At 37.5% G+C, this 23,484-nt stretch overlaps 1 protein-coding gene across 3 annotated transcripts in view; it reads left to right on the plus strand.

Annotated features, from left to right (window-relative positions):
- The window catches only part of TNKS2 (tankyrase 2), a 66,656-nt gene that overhangs the window by 29,668 nt on the left and 13,504 nt on the right, over window positions 1–23,484 (plus strand). Inside the window, exons 10-21 of one of the 3 annotated variants that reach the window (XM_015061925.3) lie at window positions 370–461; window positions 549–627; window positions 3,287–3,458; window positions 6,156–6,235; window positions 10,270–10,415; window positions 12,040–12,205; window positions 13,090–13,309; window positions 15,850–15,959; window positions 16,929–17,117; window positions 19,553–19,805; window positions 20,525–20,607; window positions 22,004–22,124. In XM_015061925.3, the coding sequence (XP_014917411.2) occupies window positions 370–461; window positions 549–627; window positions 3,287–3,458; window positions 6,156–6,235; window positions 10,270–10,415; window positions 12,040–12,205; window positions 13,090–13,309; window positions 15,850–15,959; window positions 16,929–17,117; window positions 19,553–19,805; window positions 20,525–20,607; window positions 22,004–22,124 (1,711 nt within the window). The remainder of the gene's footprint in view (window positions 1–369; window positions 462–548; window positions 628–3,286; window positions 3,459–6,155; window positions 6,236–10,269; window positions 10,416–12,039; window positions 12,206–13,089; window positions 13,310–15,849; window positions 15,960–16,928; window positions 17,118–19,552; window positions 19,806–20,524; window positions 20,608–22,003; window positions 22,125–23,484) is intronic. The other 2 variants (XM_053207786.1, XM_027062615.2) reach the window with 2 other exon arrangements.

Consider the following 23,484-nt stretch of genomic DNA (forward strand, 5'->3'; position numbering starts at 1 on the left):
TTAACCTTTAAAAATAACATAAATACCATGTTATGTGGGAATAGTTTTAAAAGGAGCATTGGTCACAGTAATTTGAATTTTCATCACATCACTATTGACTTTTTCAAAGATGTAGGACAACTGTAAAACTCAACCAGAATATTTAGTAACAGATACCCTCTGGTAAATAGGATTTGCAGGCCCTGCAAGAATTTGGTAACTGTTGTACATTTTATCCAATAGAAAGTCTTTGAGTAGCAAAGTTAGGTCAAAAATAAAACAAAGAAATTAAATAACTTCTTGGTTTTTCTTGATTGGAAACACAAATGTTCTTAAATAAAAATCAGTCATGTATAGTCCTTGATTAATGCTGCAATTTAAATTATCTAGCATTGTGCTGCTGCATCTCCGTACCCCAAAAGAAAGCAAATATGTGAACTCTTGCTAAGAAAAGGAGCAAACATCAATGAAAAGACTAAAGAGTAAGTATACATTTAGTAATTAAAAATTATTGACCTTTTATTTTTGGGATAATATATTCACTGTCTGGCTGACTTTTTCTTTTTAAGATTCTTGACTCCTCTACACGTGGCATCTGAGAAAGCTCATAATGATGTTGTCGAAGTAGTCGTGAAACATGAAGCAAAGGTATACTTCCTTTTTGGTAATCTTTGGTAATCCAGTGAGTTATTTCCTGTTTAGCAGATGAAATACCTGGCTTCCTAAACTGTATTCTCTCTCACAAGTGCTATTTCTTTCGTCTTAATCTATACTTAAAAATAGACTAGCAGGTACTTTTCTTTATCTGATTTTTTGCTAGGAAACCTAAGGATTTATTCAAAAGTACATGCTTCCTTCTCCATTCCCGTTACCCACACCCCACTGGTCAAGTTTACCTTTGAGGTCTTTTTTTAACAATACTCTTGAGAACATCCTCAGCTGGAGACACACTGATTCTGACCCATCATCTCCAGTCTTCTCTCACTCATGTCTTCTGTTCCTTGGTTACCATGATACTCTTGTTATCCCCAGCCACAGTCTTTCTTACTCTCTGTTATTTCTGTGACTAAGCCAAAGGACTTGGAACAGAAGGAAGTAAATTATTTAAAAAATTCGACTCCCCATTCATAGCTCCCCATATTGGGAAGTCAGTATTCTTTAGTTGACATTTGTATACAAAGCATTTTATTCTTAGAATACTTATGTTTTCATCAGGCTAGAGATCATCACTTGTTACCCAGGAACTTTAAAAAATACCACTCAGTAAAAGATACACATGACATCCCAGATTGGAAGAGATGACAGTCATCTAATTCAGCTCTCACAGTTTTTAGCCACAAAACCTTTCCTTTTCCAAACAGAATCTTGAGTAGAAACTCATTATGTAACAAAGAATGGAGCTGCTCTGAATGAAAGGAAAAGAAAAGAAAGGAGTAGAGACCCTTTAGCCCTTGGGTGGCCCCAAGGCTCTTCCCTAAATGTGCTTTGCCAGAATAGTTTTCTGATCTGTCCTTCTGTGGGATCCCACTCAAGGAACCACTCAGAATTCTTTCTACAATTTCTTGTTTGTGTTTCCTTTCACTGTTCTAATTTCTCTTTGATTTGGGGGAATTCTTGATAATGTATAATCTCAGTCTTTCCTATTGTAAATTACTGAATAAAATAAAGTTTATTTCTGCTTGACTGCTTGGCATATCTCGTCTGTTCTATAACTTTTCATAGATTGCTTTTTTCATACATGTGGTGCATTACTAGAAGAATATCTGGATATATACTAAATTTGAGTTGTGAAACTCAACGAAGCAATCTTGATGAGGGTGACAAACTATCCAGGTTTGTTCAGGAACTGTGGGATTTCCAGAAACAGGATTTTCGGTGCTAAAACCAGAGAAATCCCAGGCAAACCAGGACAAGTTTGTCACCCTGATCTTCACACAAAGTGGTACCCAAATAAAGTTGTCAAGTGGGATGTATTTCACATTTCATTTGTCAAGTGGGATGTATTTCACATTTCAGTGAGTTTTGTTTTGGGAATAAATAGATTAATTGTCCTGAGCATTTTAAATCAGTTTTCAGTTTCCAAAAGCATGGAGACTAGCTCTCTATAATCTAGTTTGAGATTCATTGAGAAAGTCTTAATATATTCCTGTTCAAATATTCTCCAATTCTATGAATATGAATTGGATGTGTCTCAAATCACACTAGTGGCCACAGGATTGATTACTGAGGAACTTAATTTCTCACTTATGTTTAAAGAATTACTTCCCTGGTAGGGAGGGTTGCAGGTAGAGATGAGATGAGGGAATTAACATTTTACTATGTTGTTTTATTACATACCCATCAGTTTCTCCCTCTGTCCATAAGTGTATATATACATATTACATATTTCAGAATAATTTGCAAATTGCTATACACTTCTCCCTAAATATTTCCATATAGGCATTATCTAGAGGTTAGTATTTGTTTACAGGTTTTTGGTGGGATTTAAAACTTACGTGCACTGAAATGCACAAATCTTAAATGTACGTTTGCTGAGTTTTGACTAACGCATACACCTGTGTAACCAAAACTTACCAAGATATAAAATGTTATTTCATGGCAGAAGCAGGGCCCCATCCAAGGCAATCTCCACCCATAAGGCAACAACCATTTTGATGATTTCCTATATAGATTAGATTTGCCTGTTCTAGGCCTTCATGTCTATGGAATCATACAATACATACTCAGTGTAAGGCTTTCTTTTCAGTATATTTTGGAGATTGATCCATGTACCAATAGCTTGTTCCTTTTTATTGCTTAGAAGTATTCTGTTGTGTAAATGTATGTAATGTGTTTGTGTATCTATACAGATTATATTTGGATGATTTAAAAAGGTAGAAGATTAAGCCGATAGGAATAAATGTTTTCAATGCTAACTTAGTCTCTGGCTTTGTTACTGTCGTGTATCTTGAGGGTTAGTCTCTGCGTTTCTGGACCTCAGAGATCTTTAAGAACACACGAGTTAAACTTTTTTAGGCAGTGTCTACCTCAAAATGCAGTAAATTTACTAATACTTTAATGTCAAACACAACTGTTATTCAACATTTCCTGCTTTTAACCCAAAAAAAGGTCTTTTCTGGTATCGGCCTTCATGAATTAGTGAATTTATGCTCTAGATTTGAGCAAAAACACTTGTTTTGGCACCAGATAAGAGGCTTCATAAGAGAATAATTAGGATTTTTAAATCAGTAGCAAGTGTTAAATTCATAATTGGATGCTTTTAAGTTTTGTGTTGCAGGCTAATTTTGGCTTTTTCTGCATTGTTAAGGTTAATGCTCTGGATAATCTTGGTCAGACTTCTCTGCACAGAGCCGCACATTGTGGTCATCTGCAAACCTGCCGCCTACTCCTGAGCTATGGGTGTGATCCTAACATCATATCCCTTCAGGGCTTTACTGCCTTACAGATGGGAAATGAAAACGTGCAGCAACTTCTTCAAGGTATTAAATGCTTTCATGAAATCAACTTTTTAAAATTATCCTTTAGGGGGGCGCCTGGGTGGCGCAGTCGGTTAAGCGTCCGACTTCAGCCAGGTCACGATCTCGCGGTCCGTGAGTTCGAGCCCCGCGTCGGGCTCTGGGCTGATGGCTCAGAGCCTGGAGCCTGTTTCCGATTCTGTGTCTCCCTCTCTCTCTGCCCCTCCCCCGTTCATGCTCTGTCTCTCTCTGTCCCAAAAATAAATAAACGTTGGAAAAAAAAAAATTTTTTTTTTAAATAAATAAATAAAATTATCCTTTAGGGGCGCCTGGGTGGCTCAGTCGGTTGAGCGTCCGACTTCGGCTCAGGTCATGATCTCACGGTTCGTGAGTTCGAGCCCTGTGTCAGGCTCTGTGCTTGACAGCTCAGAGCGTGGAGCCTGCTTCGGATTCTGTGTCTCCCTTTCTCTCTGACCGTCCCCCGTTCATGCTCTGTCTCTCTCTGTCTCAAAAATAAATACATGTTAAAAAATAATAATAAAAATAAAATTATCCTTTAAATTTTTTCATATATTACATGGGAGTTGGTAGTAAAAAGAAAATGTAGACTATTTGGCTGTTATTTCATAACTTTTTCTACTCAGTGCTCCAGATGTCATGAAGTCTTAGTTATGATTTTCCAGTAGTGTTTTCTGCCCAGTTTCTCTTAAGTTTTTATCTAGAAAATGTTTAAGAGTGAGCTATAATAGTTGCTATTTCTTTAAAGAAAGGAAAACATAAAAAGGTATGTGTCTCTTAGTTGATCCATAATGATAAATAATACTCTAAAGACTGGCCCTACCTCTTCGCTGTTTTATTATCTCCTTCATATATGAGGCATGTAGAATTTGTACCAGGTAACCAACTATTTGACTTACTAAACATTTATTGAATACTTGCATATTCATTACATTTTTAAATATTTAGATCAAATATCTACATTTTGCCTAGGTTATACGTTTCAGCCTAGAAATCTGGTCCAATAAATTTGAAAGTGACTTTGACATCTCAGGGCTCAAATGAGAAGAAATCTAAGAGGTCAAGCCTCTTATATCTTTAACAGTCACTTTTGATGATCCTTATGCCTGTGGTCTTAGAAACCAGCTTTTGAGAAAAACACTGAATAGATGAAGGCAGGTTGGTAAAACCTGGAAACTGCCAAAGCTGAACTAACTACAAGACTCTTTGAAGATTCTCTTTAGTTCCCCGTATATGATATGTTTGTTCTGGTGTCAGGTTTGGGGTTATAACACTGGTCCTATTCACTTGCATAGTGATGGACCTTTATAATCTTGCTAGTTTTGTGCTAAGCGATTTCTTACTTTTCCAGCGAGTTTCTTAAATTATCAAAGTAGAATTTCCAGGTCAAAGGATAACATGTAATTGTTGAATCATCTTCTAGAAAGGTTTTTAAGTACCATTTTATACTCCTACTGACAGTGTATGACAAGACCTGTTTCTCAGCGCTAGTATGATTCTTAATCTTTTCGTTGGGTGAATGTGTGTGAATTTCAGAAGTAATAGATGCTTTTTTTTAATGCAAAATATAGAAATATTGTCAGGGTAGCCTCCCCCATTTCCACCCTGCCCACTAATGGATAAAAAAGAAAAATCTAGTATCGCAGTATTTTAATTTGCATTTCTAAGATACAGGTTGCAGTATTTTTTCCTTTTTTTTTTTATTTGCCTTCATAATTTTATTTTTTTATTTTTATTTTTATTTTTTTTTTAACGTTTATTTATTTTTGAGACAGAGCATGAACAGGGGAGGGTCAGAGAGAGGGAGACACAGAATCTGAAACAGGCTCCAGGCTATGAGCTGTCAGCACAGAGCCTGACGCGGGGCTCGAACTCACAGACCACGAGATCGTGACCTGAGCCGAAGTCGGCCGCCTAACCGACTGAGCCACCCAGGCGCCCCTTGCCTTCATAATTTTAATGTTATGTTATTGCCTGACATTTTTCCTAATTGATTTGGGTCCTGCCTTGGTGTACTACTCTAAGATGCTTTTTTACTCCAGGTATAAAAATATTCACTTAGATTGTCTTTGAGTATTTTTAAGGTTTAATTTTTTATCCTTCAGTCTTCAATCCATTGGAATTTTTGTTCTAAGATACAAAGTACATGTTTTCTTTCTTTTCTATGAGATTTTAAGTGAGCTATAAAACAAAATTTCAGACCTGAAGATGACTTTAGTTATCTTCTAGTCGATCTTTTCTCTTTTTAGAACTGAAAAAATCTGAGGCCCTTCACCCCAGTTCATATAGCTAGTTAAGGGCAGAACCGTGGTTAGATCTCTGGCCATTGCTCTCCTAATGTAAAGCTTTTCCACCATCCAGTGGCCTTGGTTGTAGAATATGCCATCTTTCATCTATTTTACATTCCGTTATATTGTTTAAATCACAGTTTATAGTTGTTATTCACATTTACATACATTTTTGCCTGTTTATATGTATATAAACATTTTGCCTGTTTATATGTTTAATGTTTCCCAAAATTCTTTTTTTGTCTCGAGAAAGTTTTTAACAGTGTCTTAATGGTTTTCCCCTACTACCTTGGAGATTTATTATGTAATCTACCAAACTGCAAAAAGAACTTTACTTTGAGATAAGATGCCTCCCTTAAAGCTTGGTCCTACCTTCTAAATAAGAGCTAATCACTCTTTCCTTCTCTGTTTTTAGAGGGCATCCCATTAGGCAATTCAGAGGCAGACAGACAATTGCTGGAAGCTGCAAAGGCTGGCGATGTAGAAACTGTAAAAGTAAGATATGATCTTGTGTTTTTGTTAACTTTTGGGTTTTATTTTCATGGTGTTTAATGTATCTGTACTGTTGTAATGAAGAGCCTAGTTATGTATATGTGCCTTGTTTTAAAAGGTAAATAATGAGGGACGCCTGGGTGGCTCATTCGGTTAAGCTCTTGATTCCAGCTCAGGTCATGATCTCACAGTTCACGAAATTGAGCTGACAGCACAGAGATTCCCACTCTCCATCTCTCTCTGCTCCTCCCCCACTCACAGTCTCTCTCAAATTAAAAAAGACAAAACCCTTTAAAAAAAAAAAGGTAAATAATGATAATCTAGTTCTTCTCTCCAAGTAAGGATCATTGTGCAATGAAAAACTTTAGTTTCACATGCATCTCAGTAAATACCTCACAATCACAAACTTAGGTAAACTGCATGTTTATGGAAGTACATTTTGTTTAAAGCACCTATTCGTCCCTTTAAAAGAATAAGATACCAAATTATTGTCCATTGTTTACATGACACATAAAACAGGAATGGGAAAAAGAACTAAACAGTGTGTCACTGTGTCTACGTATTTCTTCTGGTTTCATTTCTTTGCCCTTTTCTACCACTGTGTTGTCACTTTTCGGATCCACGGTCTCCTAATAATCTTCAGTTCATCTAGCCAGCTTCAGTTCGTACGCGGCCCATCTCCTGTGGTTATCCTCTGTTGAATTACCCTTCTTCACATTTTGCTTTACTTTTTACCATAGAGTCATAGGTAGTAGTTGAATGCCTGTACCAGATATTTCTGTTACCTACAGAAATTGTATATCCCAGTAAATAACTCAGAGCCTAACATTCTGAAAGAGCAAGACTGTTTTTCAATTCACCTAATATAGGTTAAAATTAACATGTTTTATGAATTAAATAATTCTTCAGTAATGCAATGAGTGTTATTTTTTCACTGTTGCCCTCAGACTTTTTCAAAAACAGTGCTGGTCCTATTTGAGGGAACAGTGATAGGTAATAAGTTTTATAAACTAAATTTGTTGATGTGTGACAGAAGTAGCCAAATAAAACAATTTCACTGTATTTCTTTTGTGTCCTCAATCCTGAACAGACTCACCACACAAAGATTTCCTGAGAATGAAATATGTTGGTGTCATCTGAACTTGAGCTCTAAGGAAACTTATTCACTGTCCTTTTAAATATAAAAGAGACCTCTGAAAGTTGATTTAAATGTGCATGTAATCTTTTCCTGCTGCTTTATGTGGGTAGATAGTAGTATAATCATCCCAAGTAACTTTAGATTTTATTTTTTAAATAATTACATTTTTCAAAGAAAAAAACACTATAATGCAGTCTTATTGTTTGGTATGTTTTATATTTACATTCTCATTCATTTAAGTAGGAGGTTAAATAAGATACTGAAAGGAGGATTTGGTTTCTATTACTGAATACTGCTGACTTACAGAAAAACAAGTCACTTGAGTTAAAAGTAGTGAGCTGGTTCTTTTTTTTTCTGGAAAAGTGATTAAAAAAGTAAAAGCAAGGTGCCTGGGTGATTAGTCAGTTAAGCATCCAGCTCTTGGTTTCAGCTCAGGTCACAATCTCACAGTTCGTGAGTATAAGCCCTGCCCCACACCAGGCTCTGCACTGGTGGCGCAGAGCCGACTTGGGATTCTCTCTCTCTCCCCCTCTCTGCCCTTCTGCTCGCACTGGCTCTCGCGTGTTCTCTCTCTCTCTCTGTCTCAAAATAAATAAACACTTAAAAAAAATTAAAGGCGGGGCTCCTGCATGGCTCAGTCAGTTAAGCATTGACTCTTGATTTTGGCTCAGGTCATGATCTCACAGGTTTGTGGGATCAAGCCCTGAGTCAGGCTCTGCTCTGACAGCATGGAGCCTGTTCGGGATTCTCTGTCTCCTCTCTCTCTCTCTGCCCCTCCCCTGTGCATGTGCTCTTGCTCACTCATTCTCTCAGAATAAATAAATAAACTTTAAAAAAAATTAAAGTCAACTAGTTAAAGGGCTACCAGCTGATTTGAGTGGGGGTGAGGGTGCTGGGTTAATTTTAAACACTTGGGGCGCCTGGGTGATTCAGTCAGTTAAGTGTCCATCTTCAGCTCAGGTCATGATCTCACAGTTTGTGAGTTCAAGCCCCACGTTGGGCTCTGTGCTGACAGCTTGGAGCCCGGAGCCTGCTTTGCATTCTGTGTATCCCTCTCTCTGCCCCTCGCCCACTCATGCTCGTTCACGCATTCTCTCTCTCTCTCTCTCTCAAAAATAAACATTAAAAAAATGGTTAATCATTCATTCACTTACATATATTCAAGAGCATAAAGCTATATCCAGTATATATAATAGTGGAGACTAGACTTTGTTTTTGTAAAGATAAAAGGAGTCCAGAGCAAGAAAGAGATAAAGAGAAGAGATGGGAGCAGGAATTGGACTTAGAGAACAAAATAATGCCATTGGATTGAGGAGAGCCCTTCCTTTCTCCTTCTCTGGGAATAAGCATTAGGCCATCTTCACTTAATCTCTGCTTTTAAAATCACCTGATGGTAATTTATTTCCACAGCCTTCCTAGTCCTTATCTGTCCGTAGACAGGGGACTTGGTGTGAATCACTGGGACAGTGACATGTGCATATTACCCAATGAACATTCAATTATGTGTTCAGTTGTGTTTGTTTAAATACATCAGGCTAGATATTTCTTCCTAGGTGTTAGAAAACTTGTCTCAGAGTATACAAAACTAAACCGAGAGGTAGGAAGTAAAGTGGCTGGTGATAACTACCCAAACTAGCAGCACATGGCACATGTATTAAAAATATTCATTTTTCAAAGCCATGAAATACTGTCTCAAATGCAACACTGAATCTGTAGATCTGTCAACCTCTGCTTGAAAGTGTAAAAAAGCTTTATCAGTCCTCTGATTAAACCCCCTGAAGTTAAACCCATGGATAGCTACCTACTTTGGTTTATTAGGCTTAAGTTATCCCTGCTTTTAAGGTAGGATAGTAAAAAAGTAAGAGTTTTTACTAATATTGATATTCTTTGGACTTTTTTTAAGCACCACAATTTATTATGTTTCTTTTTTCCCCCAAACATTTGTACTTTTCATACAAGCATGAATAAAAATGTTACTCTTACAGCTTTTCTCATTTAGGCTTCCTCATCTAAAGCAAAGAACGCAAAAAAATTATTTGACTCTTTTCTTAATTTTCCCGAGGATTATAAGTGTAGTTCCTTGACTACAAGCATCACCTGGGAACTTGTTAGAAATGCAGGTTCTCAGGCCTCACCCCAGACACACTGAATTAGAAAATCTGGAGATAGGATCCAGTACGCATGAAAATTTGAGAACCCCTGTCTAGAGCAGTACTTCTAGAACTTGTAGCACTTCAGACTGTAGTGTGCTTACAGATCATCTCGGGATTTTGTTAAAATGCAGGCTCTGGCTCCATAGATGAGGGTCTGAGATTCTGCATTTGTAACAAACCCCAGGTGATGCCAATACTTCTGTGACCCGGTCTACCTCTACGTATATTTGCCATGAACGATTGCTGATAATTGGTACTTTAGATTACCTTTGTGTAAATAGTAGTAGTGATAATGATAAAATTTACCCACTAGCTTTAGCCTCATCTTTAGGCATAGATGAGAGGACCAGAGGGATGGATTCCCTATAAATGACAAGGTAAAATAAGAATATAATTCCCTGTAAATGACAAGGTAAAATAATGGGGCGTATGGGTGGCTCAGTCAGTTGGGTGTCCAACTCTTAATATCTCAGGCTATGATCCCAGGGTCGTGAGATTGAGCCCTGTGTGGGGCTCTGCGCTGACAGTGCAGAGCTTGGGATTCTCTCTCTGCCTTTCTAACTGCCCCTCCCCAGCTCTCTCTCAAAATAAGTAAGTAAATTTAAAAAAAGAAAATAAGTAGTTTCTGAGAATACTGATTTAATGGGACAAGAAAATAAATCAGACATTTGAAATTTCTACTAAACTAATGAAAACAAGAAGTCAGGATAGTCAGCATCATGTGTGTACTGTGTTCCATCCTACAGAAATTGTGCACTGTTCAGAGTGTCAACTGCAGAGACATTGAAGGGCGTCAGTCTACACCACTCCATTTTGCAGCTGGCTACAATAGGGTGTCTGTGGTGGAGTATCTGCTGCAACACGGAGCTGATGTGCATGCTAAAGATAAAGGGCAAGTACCAAGAATTGCTGTGGCCTCTTTTCCTTTATCTGACCTTTCTAGGAAAGTGTGAAAAAAATTTTTTTTGAAAATCTTTTTCGGATAGTTGGGTTGGTAGCGCTTTTATTTTCAGAGAAGTCTGTTACCTAACACTGGCTTAAATGTAGCTTCTTAATTTCAGTTAAGATTTTACGAGGGATCTGGGGCGCCTGGGTGGTTCTGTCGGTTGAGCGTCTGTCTCTTGATTTGGGCTCGGGTCATGGTCCTAGGATTCTGGCATCAAGCCCCATGTCCAGATTCTCTCTCCCTCTGCCCCTCCCCTGCTCGCACACTCTTCTCTCTCTCTCTAAAAATAAGTAAGTAAATAGATTTTATAATGGTTAGCATTTATATAAAGCCTTATCTGTATAATGCTTTGTAATCTTACAATGACTAAGGAGATGAGTGTGTTTGATTTTTAATATAGTGAATTTTTCAGTATGCATTGAGGATATTTGAATTCTTCCTGTGTATTTTTCTTCAGAAGTATACAGTTCTCAATTCTAGGTAGTCTACAGGTGTTTGTTATATTCTCTGCAATTTAAAAAATTTTTTAAATTTCCTCCCAGACCCTCCAAAAATAATTCCATTTCTGTTTTCAAAATATTTAGGTTCTATAAAATAATAATAAGCAGTGTAATCTCTTATGCAGTTCAAGAAATATGTCAGGGGTGCCTGGGTGACTCAATCAGTTGAGCGTCTGACTTCGGCTCAGGTCATGATCTCACGGTCTGTGAGTTCGAGCCCCGCGTTGGGCTCTGTGCTGACAGCTCAGAGCCTGGAGCCTGCTTTGGATTCTGTGTCTCCTCTCTCTCTGCTCCTCCCCCACTCATGCGCGCGCGCACGCTCTCAAAAAAAAAAAAGTTAAAAAAATTTTAAAAATAATAAAAAGAAATATATCAGTTATATGTAATTCTAAGTTAAATCTGTCTTTGTGGGGGCGCCTGGGTGGTGCCATTGGTTGAGTGTCCGACTTCAGCTCAGGTCATGATCTCAATATTCGTGGGCTTGAGCCCCGCATAGGCTTTGTGCCAACAGCAAGGAGCCTGCTTCAGATTCTCTGTCCCTCCCCTGCTTGCGCTCTCTCTCTCTCTCAAAATAAATAAATATCGAAAGATAAATAAATAGGAGTGCCTGAGTGGCTCAGTCAGTTGAGCGTCTGCTTTTAGCTCACGTCATAATCTCGTGGTTCACAAGTTCGAACCCTGTGTCAGGCTCTGTGCTGACAGCTCGGAGCCCGGAGCCTGCTTTGGATTCTGTGTCTCCCTCTCTCTCTGCTCCTCCCCTGCTTGTGCATGCGCTCGCTTTCCCTCTTGCTCACTCTCTCAAAAATAAGCATTTAAGGCAAACCATAAGAGACTCTTCAAAACTGAGAATAAACTGAGGGTTGATGGGGGGTGGAAGGGAGGGGAAAGTGGGCGATGGGCATTGAGGAGGGCACCTGTTGGGATGAGCACTGGGTGTTGTATGGAAACCAACTTGACAATAAACTTCATATTAAAATAAATAAGCTTTTTAAAAGATTTTTTTAATAAAAATTAAATATATATATATATATATCTTTGTGTTGCATTCCTTATGTAATTTTTCATTTCAGAGGCCTTGTACCTTTGCACAATGCATGTTCTTATGGACATTATGAAGTTGCAGAACTTCTTGTTAAGCATGGAGCAGTAGTTAATGTAGCTGATTTATGGAAATTTACACCTTTACATGAAGCTGCAGCAAAAGGAAAGTATGAAATTTGCAAACTCCTACTCCAGGTATATTTACTTACTATGGACTGGGTTTAATTATGTAGAATATGTTTATATCTCTAATAACTTTTAATATAAACTTAAACTTGTAAAGGAGTATGAAACAGCTAATTCTCTACCTCAGTTTCAGAATAAATGTCATGAACACTTGTATATCTTAATCTGCTAGGATGTTTACCACACACAGGTTTATTATATAAAGTCAGCTATCTTCATGTAACAGTTCTCTGATGATTGTCTTAATTTTTCCTATATAGTACTTTAGCCTCAAGACATTTGACGGATTGTGTAATTTATAAGCCAGATTTATTTGGCACTAATAAAAGTGATAGTACTGGTTTAATACAGGTACCAGTGTAGATATTTTACACTAAAAACAAAAGTTAGAGCACTTGGCTGGCTCAGTCAGTAGAGCATATGACTAAATTAAATCTATACTTTATGTCACTGTTCGTGAAAATTAAAAATAGCATACATGAAAGTCAGTTGTTAATGAAATACTACCTTATTTTGAACGTAATGTAAAATTTTTATTAAATTGCATTATAGGGGTCCCTGGGTGGCTCAGTTGGTAGAGCATGCGACTCTTGATCCCAGGGTTGTGAGTTCAAGCCCCAAGTTGGATGTGGAGCCTACTTAAAAAATAAAATAATAATAGTAATAATTTAATTGCATTATTAAAGCCCAATAATATTTAACTGCCTCTGTATTCTTTTTATTATAATTTTCTGTGTACTAAATCAAATATAACAACCATGTTCATCTTTAAGGTAGAGTCTCTCCATATAAAATAGGATAGGTTTTTTTTGGTATAGTTACATTGACTATTTTCTTCTTGACTAAGGGCAAACTTAAGCTAGTACCCCTTTGTCTATTTTTCACATGCCCAGCATGGTGCGGACCCTACAAAGAAAAACAGGGATGGAAATACTCCTTTGGATCTTGTTAAAGATGGAGATACAGACATCCAAGATCTGCTTCGGGGAGACGCAGCTTTGTTAGATGCTGCCAAGAAGGGTTGTTTAGCCAGAGTAAAGAAGTTGTCTTCTCCTGATAACGTAAATTGCCGTGATACCCAAGGCCGACATTCAACACCTTTACATTTAGCAGGTAAGTGAATGAAGTTGCATACCTTTAAGCTGGTGACATCTAAGATTCATTTTATCGGAGTAAAATATTTCCTGCAAGTAAATTTAAAAGATGCAACTCAGATGTCGTCTTTTACCACTGTTATACCTGAGTATATTTGTACAGGGCAACTGTATTTCATGTTCACTTTAGTGCTAGTGTGTTTCATTCGGTAAGAACAATTGAAAGAGGCTCTGCCGGTCACTATAATTTTTAAATCCTCTTTGGTGATTGAGTTTTGGCCATATAAACTTGAAAAATTAGCCTGCTTGAGCCAGCTTTCCTCCTCGTGCTAAAGCTCTCCACCCTTGGGGTAGCTATTAAGCACAAGCAGAAAAAAGTCTTAAGACTAAAAAGTTACGTAAGCCTATTGCCAAAGTAATTTGTTGTATTTGTTAGTCCTGCCATAGGAAGGTCCTGGAGGCTTCAACAACAAACTTTTTCTCACAGTCTGGAGATCAAGGTGTTGGCAGGATTAGTCTCTCCTTGGGCTGCAGATGGCCACCTTCTTACTGTGTCGTCACATGGCCTTTTCTGTATTGTGTGCCCATGCCTGGTGTCTCTCACAGTATGTCCTAATCTCCTCTTATAAGGAGACCAGCCAGGTTGGATTAGGACCTTCCCTACCAGCCTCATTTTAACATAACTACCTCTTTCAAGACCTCATCTCCAAATACAGTCCCATTCTAAGGTATTGATGGTTAGAGCTCCAACTTAGGAATTTGGGAGACAGTTGAGCATATAACATTTTTACAAGTTTTCACGCATCAAATTGGCACAGTGCAATTGCTTTTTAGTGCAGGTGTACAGCCTGGTTTCTTTAGCTGCGTGGAAGATGCTAGGGAACGGGCCGTTAAAATCCCTGAACTTACAGCTGTTGCTTCATTGGTGTCACATTAAAGGCATAATTTGACTCATACAAGTTTATCTAAATATACAGAGTTTAGAAAGAAAAATAAATCATTGAAAAAAGTAATGCAGGTGTTTCTGCCACTTTGTGTAAAATGGGAGATGGATGTCTACTCTTATTTTTTTTCCTCTCTCTCTCTCAGTTTATGTTAGTCTCATAATGTGAATAACTGAGTGTGCTCTTGGTATTTAAAAGACAATTTGGGGGATGCCTGGGTGGCTCCGACTGGGTTAAGCATCCAGCTTACGGCTCCGGTCATGATCTCGTGGTTCATGAGTTTGAGCCCCACGTTGGGCTCTGTGCTGACAACCTGGAGCTTGCTTCAGATTCTGTGATTCCCTCTCTCTGTGCCCCTCCCCTCATGTGATACGTGATTTTTACCTTTAAACTTTCACCACCTGTAAGTTGGGACCCCACTGTCCAAGGAAAAGAATTACTCTATGTCTTTAGAGAATTTTGGTAGTGATAACCACAAGTGCTAACATGATGACAGAAAGCTTTTATACTTCCACTGGTAATCAGGAGTTTTTCATCCATACAAGACAGAATGTGATGTGACATCCGATTTGAATTATGCTGTGTATATTTATTTATATTAGCTCTTCTGTATCTTTATGGTAGCTTATCTAGACCATTTAACAATAACTATTTAAATCTGTGTTGTCTTTGTAAGTGGTAAATAAGTTGTATATGCAAAACATTTCTGCCTCCTTGTGCAGTTTTATAACTTGAGACCTGAAAGAACTTTTGGATTCATTGTAATACTTAGTTTATGGTAGTTCTGTGTTTTTGTTTCTCCCTTCTTGATCTTAAATGTTTTGGCTTTAAATCCTTTAGCAAAAGAATAAAAGCTACAAAAAAATAAATGTGAATAAGATATTTTGAACTATTTTAAAGTTTCAAGTGATACCTGGTTTTATGTTGGCAAAGTTCCCAATTTGCTTTCAATCTATGATTGTGTGTCAAATAAGATATACTTTACCATAAGACTATGTACTAAGATAACTAACAGTTCCCAGTATGACAGCTAAGAAGTTATGGTATATTTATAAAATACTAAGTTTCACTTCATGGCTTTAGCAACATTAGGTTCTACTATCAGACGCGCACAGGTGTATATCCCTAAGATCTCACTCTACAAAAAGCATGTCTTTGCAGCCTTCCGGGAAAATGGAGTCTTGAGACCCATGCTGGTGTGCTGTCTCCTATTCTGCTGGCCACTTGTGTTTCTAACTTGGCTTTTATATGCTTAAATGCCTTTTATTTGTAGCCCTTGAGACCATGTACCTGAGTACAGGAAGTTGTATATAACAACCATAAAGGCAGGGACTTAGGTAGAAGGTTTTAAAAGGAAAGATATTAGCAAATCAGTCAGTATAACTTTTGAGAGGCTGTGGAATGCATATCACTGAAAGTTTCCAACTTGAGACCAGTGGGCAGTTTTTTTCATAAGATAAAGTTTTAATATATTCTAGTGGAGAATTTTAGATTTCTGTAAACTTGCTTTATTTTTCAAAGCATGTCTATGCTTTTTATATAGATATATACAGACACGTAGATTTAATTTTTTATATTAACAAGTGGAAGTAATTTTAATTCTTTTCTAAATTAGCTGGTTATAATAATTTAGAAGTTGCAGAGTATTTGTTGCAACATGGAGCCGATGTGAATGCCCAAGACAAAGGAGGACTTATTCCTTTACATAATGCAGCATCTTATGGGGTAAGTTCTTTTATATTACCTTTAAAAAATCTCTAAAATTTTCAGGGCGCGTGAATGGCTCAGTCAGGCGACTGACTTCGGCTCAGATCATGATCTCACAGTTCATGGATTCAAGCCCAAGTTGGGCTCTGTGCTGACAGCTCAGAGCCTGGAGCCTGCTTTGGATTCTCTCTCTCTTTCCCTCTCTCTCTCTCTCTCTCTCTCTCTCTCTCTCTCTCTGCCCCTCCCCCACTCACACTCTGTCTCTCAAAAATAAATGTTAAAAAAATTTTTTTTTAATCTCTAAAATTTTCAAAGTGGAATATCAGTATTGCAGTTCTCAAAGGGCATTTAGTTTGACTTTTTCATTTTATAGAGAAATAAATATGAGGGCTAAAGAGATTAAATAATGTCCAGGTTTCAATTCTGAATCTGTTGTAAGCTTGCTCTGTGACATGCAGCACATTTGTCATTCATTTTATTATCTTCCTTAGCACCTCTTATTTTCAGTGAGATGTTAATGATTTTGTTTATTTGTTGGTACCAGGAAAACCACTGGGACTCCTAAGAGTCCATAGAGATTCAGGTGCATTGTTCTGAGTTTATAACAGCCCTAAATATTACAATTAGTATTGACCATTTTCAGTAGGTGTAGTTTGAATAATTGGGGAAGGTTGCTGGTTTCTAAACTGATGTTCAGCAGTTACAACACTTGGATAAATGAGAAGTTGTTTAAGTCGCATTCATTTATTTAGTTCCTGTCCTGTGTAGAATTCTTAAATGTTTTCTGATTTCTCAAGTTATTAAAATGTCTACTGTAATTTTTAATCAACTACCCATAAATTATGATGTTGGGGAGAAACACGATTTTTTTTTTTCATTTCCAGAGTAGGTTTGAAAATATGGAAAAATAAGTATGTAGCTAGTTTCTTCTTAGGAACTAAAATGTGATAACATTTCAGACTGTAACAGGAGTATTTTCTTTTACAGCATGTAGATGTAGCAGCTTTACTAATAAAGTATAATGCGTGTGTCAATGCTACGGACAAGTGGGCTTTCACACCTTTGCATGAAGCAGCCCAAAAGGGACGAACACAGCTTTGTGCTTTGTTGTTGGCCCACGGAGCCGACCCTACTCTTAAAAATCAGGAAGGACAAACGCCTTTAGATTTAGTTTCAGTAAGTGATGGACTCTTTGAATAATCTCAGTGCTTTTCTTAACTTTTTAATGTTTGCTTGGTACATATAAAATATCTTTATGGTGAATGTGGCAAAATCTTTTTTTAGCTCAGTTTAAATATAGGATTTCTTTGGTGTTAAAATGTAATATGTAAATAATAGGACTATCAATGAGCTATTGTATCCTGAGTGCTTTTGGAAATAGGAAAAAGAAGTATGAGGTATAGCTGCTTACGTTAATTTGGAAATAAAATTTCCAAATACAGGCCCTCAGTGAAGGCTGTTAAGGGGCATACTGTGCAAGGTCACATAGGACACTGGTCTTGATGAATTTCCCCTCATTGCCCTCAGGGTGCTGCAGCCACAAAGCCTGCTTCTTGTCAGGATTCCAGTTCCTCCCACACTGCCTGTTCCCAGAGTTCCAGTTCCGTGCTTACCTCCCCAAAAGTGTTCATAAAACAAGCTTGTTCCTTAAGTTTTTGGGGTTGTGGTTCTCCCCACCCCCCACCCCCCCCCCCCCCCCCAGGGGAACTCATGTAGGAGTCTCTGTTGTAGCCTCCACTTCCTCTTTGGCCAGTGTGACACAGGCTCCTCTCTCACCTCTACCACTGAGGAAATTGGCCAGGGCACTGGAGGGAAAGAGAGAAGAGATTCTTGTTGAGATACAAAGGAAAAGCAGTCCCTTAGATTGCTTTCTACTGAGAGAGATTTCACTGTCACAAGTTACACTGAGAAGCTGATTCAGTTCAGCTTCATTGGGGGTTAAGTAGATTTTTCTCAGCAGGCTGACAGCCCAACCATATTTGCAACATTTCTTCAGGGAAGTGTCTTTCCAATCCCAAACTACCTTGGGAACGCACTTTTCTAATTCATTCCACCCATCTGTTAGTCCACCAGACATAATTGACATGAAACAAAGTGCTCTAGAGAACAGGTGTGGGCTTTAGAGCCTAACAGACTTGCCTTAGAATTCTGGCTACCACTTGTAGTTGTACGGTCTTTCACCTTGCCTAATCTCTAAGCCTCAGTCATGTCATCTATAATGGGGGTGAAATGTCTGGTTAAGGGGTGCCTGGCCAGCTCAGTCAGAAGAGCATGCAGCTCTTAATCTGAAGGTTGTGAGTTCGAGCCCCACATTGGGTGTAGCGATTACTTAAAAATAAAATTTTAAAAAGAGAGACAGAGAGAGAGAGAGAGAGAGAGAGTGTGTGTGTGTGTGTGTGTGTGTGTGTGTCTGTGTCTGGTTAATATGAGAATTAAGGTAATGTACTTAAAGTCCCAGGCATGATAGCAGACACATAAAAAGCACCCCATAGATGATGCTAATATTATTTTAAAATGTGGGTGCCGTGGAAGTCCTCAGACTTGGGAAGAAAAAAGATAAGGATTAAAATAGGCAATATAAATGTGACTAACCATGAAAACAAGTACTGATTTACTTCTTGCTATTAGTGTCTTGAGCATTGTGAAAAAAAATAATATATGTCACTAATTAAGCAAATTAAAACTAGTAAATTTGAGGATTTTTTCCCGTACTAGTAGATTTGATTAAAATGGTTATCTTTGTTTTCTCCCCCCCAAAAATAACTCAATTTTAAGGATGTATCACTGAATATTTTCCAGGAAATATAAACACACCATGTAGATTCAAGTTCCATGTAGATTAAATAAGAGTAAAACCTTGGTTTGGGAGCATAATTCATTCCAGAAACATGCTTATAATCCAGAGCACTTGTATATTAAGGCGGATTTCAAGAACCGTTGGCTCCGTTTTGATCATGTGATGTTCAGCGTCACGTACTGCTCATCTTGAGGAACACTCACAGAACAAGTTACTCACAATCCAGGGTTTTACTGCTTCTTTCAGAGTAATTGCGATAGTGTTAAAAAATTCTTACCTTTTAAAATTGCTATTACTATAGGGGCGCCTGGGTGGTTCAGTTGGTTAAGTGTGTGACTTCGGCTCAGGTAACGATCTCATGGTTCATGGGTTCTAAGAGCCCCACGTCGGGCTCTGCTGACAGCTCAGATTCTATGTCTCCCTCTCTCTCTGCCCCTTCCCTGTTCACACTCTGTCTCTGTCTCAAAAATAAATAAACGTTAAAAAAAATTAAAATTGCTGTTACTATAATTCATTTCAGTGCTTTGCAGAAAATCATAGTATGAAAGTTAGGGTTTTTTATGCTTAGCCACATTTAACAGGTTTGTTCTTATTCTCTGTGTCTTGGAAGAGATGTTCTGAATTATGTTTTATATTTAATAACAGCTTAGCTGGATGTCACTTATTTGCTTTTTAAAATAATCATTTTTATGTTATATGCAGTTCTAGTGCAAATCTGAGTTTTTGTCATTTTTTTTAATGTATTCTGTTGGGTACAGGAGAATTTTAAAACTTGCTTATCACAGATTTAATCTCTCTCTGACACACACACTAGGCAGATGATGTTAGCGCTCTCCTGACAGCAGCCATGCCCCCTTCTGCTCTGCCTTCATGTTATAAACCTCAAGTGCTTAATGGTGTGAGAAGCCCAGGAGCTACCGGAGATGCTCTGTCTTCAGGTCCATCCAGCCCATCAAGTCTTTCTGCAGCCAGCAGTCTTGACAACTTATCTGGGAGTTTTTCTGAACTGTCTTCAGTAGTTAGTTCAAGTGGAACAGAGGGTGCCTCTAGCTTGGAGAAAAAGGAGGGTGAGAATAACTTTCTAACTTGTATTGTAGCCGCCTAGTTGTCATTTAGAATGCAAACAAGTCATGTTTTAAATACAACTGTTAGTATCAGATTAATTAGCATATCCTTAACATTTTAGTCTTTCATTGTTTTCCTTACATTATGCTTTCGAAAGGTTTAGATGGCTGGTGCTTGAGTAATTATGCCTTTACCTAGTCCAGTATATTATTACAGAGTTAGGAAATGTCTTTACTCCATATCAGAATACCCAGTTGTGAAGATCTTTTTTTTTTAAAGGAAAGAAAAAGACAGCATACTTGCGGTCTCTATAAAGCTGTTCTCTTTACCTTTTACCTGTCAAAATTCATCTCACCTTATGTAACATTGTGGAACTTGTTTTCATAAACTTTTTTGTGAAGTAGCTTATATCCTCAAAGATAAGGAAACTTTTTGAGTGGAAATATAATTGACACACTAGTTTCAGTATGGGCACTTATTTTAAAGATACAGTTAAAAATAAATTTTTTTAAATGAAATGTTTTTTTTAACCTGAAAGTGCCCCATTGGCTGTTTTTTCTATGATGTTGAGATTTTGTAGCTTTCTCTTTTTGCAATTTTTGATGCAATGTTTTGCTTCGTCTTTGCATTCTTGATGTGTATAGTAATACCACATAACCTTGTTGCTAAAATGTTGATATACCTTACTCTGTTTGTTTGTTCTGGATTTTTTATTTTCCAGTTCCAGCAGTAGATTTTAGCATAACTCAATTTGTAAGGAATCTTGGGCTTGAGCACCTGATGGATATATTTGAGAGAGAACAGGTGAGTAAATGAATTGATTTGCTTGGTTTGGTGTTCTGTGAGACCTCAAGAAAAAATTAGGACATCCTTGAAGTGCCTTAAACCATTCAACTGTTTGTGGGGAGAGGAGAATGTTTTTTTAAGGGACTGGAAATCAGTTAACTCTTCTAATTGGGCTTGATCTTGGAATTTCTGCTTAGTTTATTAGCACATAAAAATGGACTCTCATGAAATAAGAAGTACATGGAAACAAATGAAAATACACATTCTTTTAAGTGCACATGGGACATGCGCCAGAATAGGTCACATATTAAGTCACAACATCAGGCCTCAACAAATGCAAAAAGATTGAAATCATACCATGCGTATTTTCTGACCACAGCGCTTTGAAACCAGGTCAACCATAAGAAAATTTTTGGAAAGACCATAAATACATGGAGATTAAACAACATGTATTAAACAATGAATGGGTCAACCAGGAAATCAAAGAAGAAATTTAAAAATATATGGAAAAATGGACTGTGGTGTAGTAATAGTAAAATAGCTTTCCCAAATGGAAAGCTTAGCTTATTTAGCCCTTAAAATAAGTTATCCTTGAGCTTGGTTTGTTTAGTTCAGTTGTGTCACTCATCGCCTGCTCTGAGTCTGACACTTCGCTAGCCACTATGGGAAGGTATATAGATATGCTAAGTATGTATCTGGGCTTTTCCAGAGTAGTCCCAATTTATGCCATCAGAATACTGGTGTTTTTTCTTTTCCTTTTTTTCTTTTTTTTTGGTTCAGAAAATATAGTTAGTATAGACTTGTACTCCTAAGGAACTTTTGATCTACTTATGGAGCTCTAACAACATGAAGAAATAAGTTTTGGGCATAGATTTTAGAAATTCAAAGGGAAAAAAAAGGTTATTGCAAGCTGGACTACTCAGGAAAAGTTTCATGGGAGACGTATAAATAAAACAGGATCTTTAGAATGTCTTCAGTTTCACAAAGTGGAAATAAAATATTACAGGGTAAAGAAATAGTTTGAACCCTGAGGCACAAGTACCAGTTAGCATAGTCTGGAGTCTGGAGGAACCAGTGAAGGCCTTGTATAAATGGGTGGGTTGTGGAGTGATAGTGGAAAAGACAAAATAGAATACCTGAATGTGATTAACTTGAAAGTACATTTTTGTTTCGCAGGTTAATTCGGTTCAGGTTCTTATGTTAAATGAAAATAACGCTATTTTTTGGTAGTGCATGACTGAACTTCAGTTAGCTGCAACTTTTCGGTTTCTGTTTAACAACTGGTTTGCTTTCATTTCTAAGCTGTTCAAAAAAATCTAAAGTAAATGTTTGAATCTAATACATTGTGAGAACACCAGTATGTGAATGTCTACCAAATAGAAGTCTTCTAAACAGTTTCATCCTCTTTTGTAAGATCACCTTGGATGTGTTAGTTGAGATGGGGCACAAGGAGCTGAAGGAGATTGGAATCAATGCTTATGGACATAGACACAAACTAATCAAAGGAGTTGAAAGACTTCTCTCTGGACAACAAGGTATTTCATTTTAAATCAGTGCTAACAATTTAATGGTTGGTATAAAGGCAGCCCTCAATTTACTAAATGATAATTTAAAATCTACGAGAGAGAGAGAGAGAGAGAGAGAGAGTCCATTTAATAGGAAGAGCAGTGATTAGAATTTGTGAAACCTGGTATCAGGTCTTAATGCTGCTACTGTTTACTGAGCTTCTGCTGTTAGTAGGTGAACTTAAGTAAACTTTCTGGGCTATTCAGAAGTTCGGGAATTGCTTTAGCTCTGAAGTATTTCTCTTAAGTATTCAGTTACTTCTGAAGTTATTCTAGCCCTAAAATTATGAGTCTAAAAGATCAGAAACTTGAATATCTTTCTGTCTTATGATAATATAATAGGCAATGCCTAGGCATTGAGGTCTGCCCATAAAATAATGTTGTAAATCTCTTTTTTTGTTGTATGTAAATGGCTAAATTCTTTAGCACTTGCTGTGAAAGTACTGGGAAACAGTGTTGTAACTGAGAACACTTGACAGAACAGCATTGAATAATATCTTTATTTCTTCTGAACATTACTTAAAGAAAATGCAAATTGCATTTGTTCAACAGATGTTAACATTTCCCATGTACCAAGTCCCAGGTATGAAACGGTGAATTGTTCTAAATATCAAGGCCGCATTTTTAACTTAATTGTTAAACTAAGGGTGTGATTTACCCTGTCTGCGGTCAGACACATCCTGTCATTGAAGTCCTGGCTGTACAACTGGAGTTGAAGAAAAACCCAGACTAGCAAAAATGAAGAGCTTTTCAGGGAAGGATGTATGGTAGGCAGGGTAGGGGCCATCTCTTGAAAAGGAAAAACTACCTCTAAAAAGTAGGTGACTGAAGCTAAGCAATACTTTACACTGGAATTCTGGAATAGAATCGATTGAAAGTGGATGCACTTTACTTCCTGGTAGGGACTAGGGCAAAATGTTTAAAATATGAGGTAGTCTGGGATATGTCTAGTATAGATGACAAAATTGTATGAGATAAAGAAGACAGAAAACCCGTGACTCCCTGGAATGTTAGTATACAATATAAAAAGTATCAAAAATGAAGAGAAACTAGAACCTGCAGTTGTAGACAGCCATCATGACTACTAGAATAATACCAATCCGGTAGGGTAGAAATTACGGTGGAGTACTGGAATAACAAGTGTCACTTATGAAAGAGGCAGGTTAAAAAGGAAATCGGACAGTGTTTGTTCATTAAACATATAGTGTCTGGGACACAGTTATTAAGACTGCATTGAAAGGCTCAGGAAACAATGACAGAAACAGGCACACCGCCTCCAAGTGGCAGAGGTGTGTAACTCTATGCCACTTCTGGTCTGTGGTCATTCTGA

The sequence above is a fragment of the Acinonyx jubatus genome, chromosome D2 (assembly GCF_027475565.1).
Source record: "Acinonyx jubatus isolate Ajub_Pintada_27869175 chromosome D2, VMU_Ajub_asm_v1.0, whole genome shotgun sequence".
Taxonomy (NCBI): Eukaryota; Metazoa; Chordata; class Mammalia; order Carnivora; family Felidae; genus Acinonyx; species Acinonyx jubatus.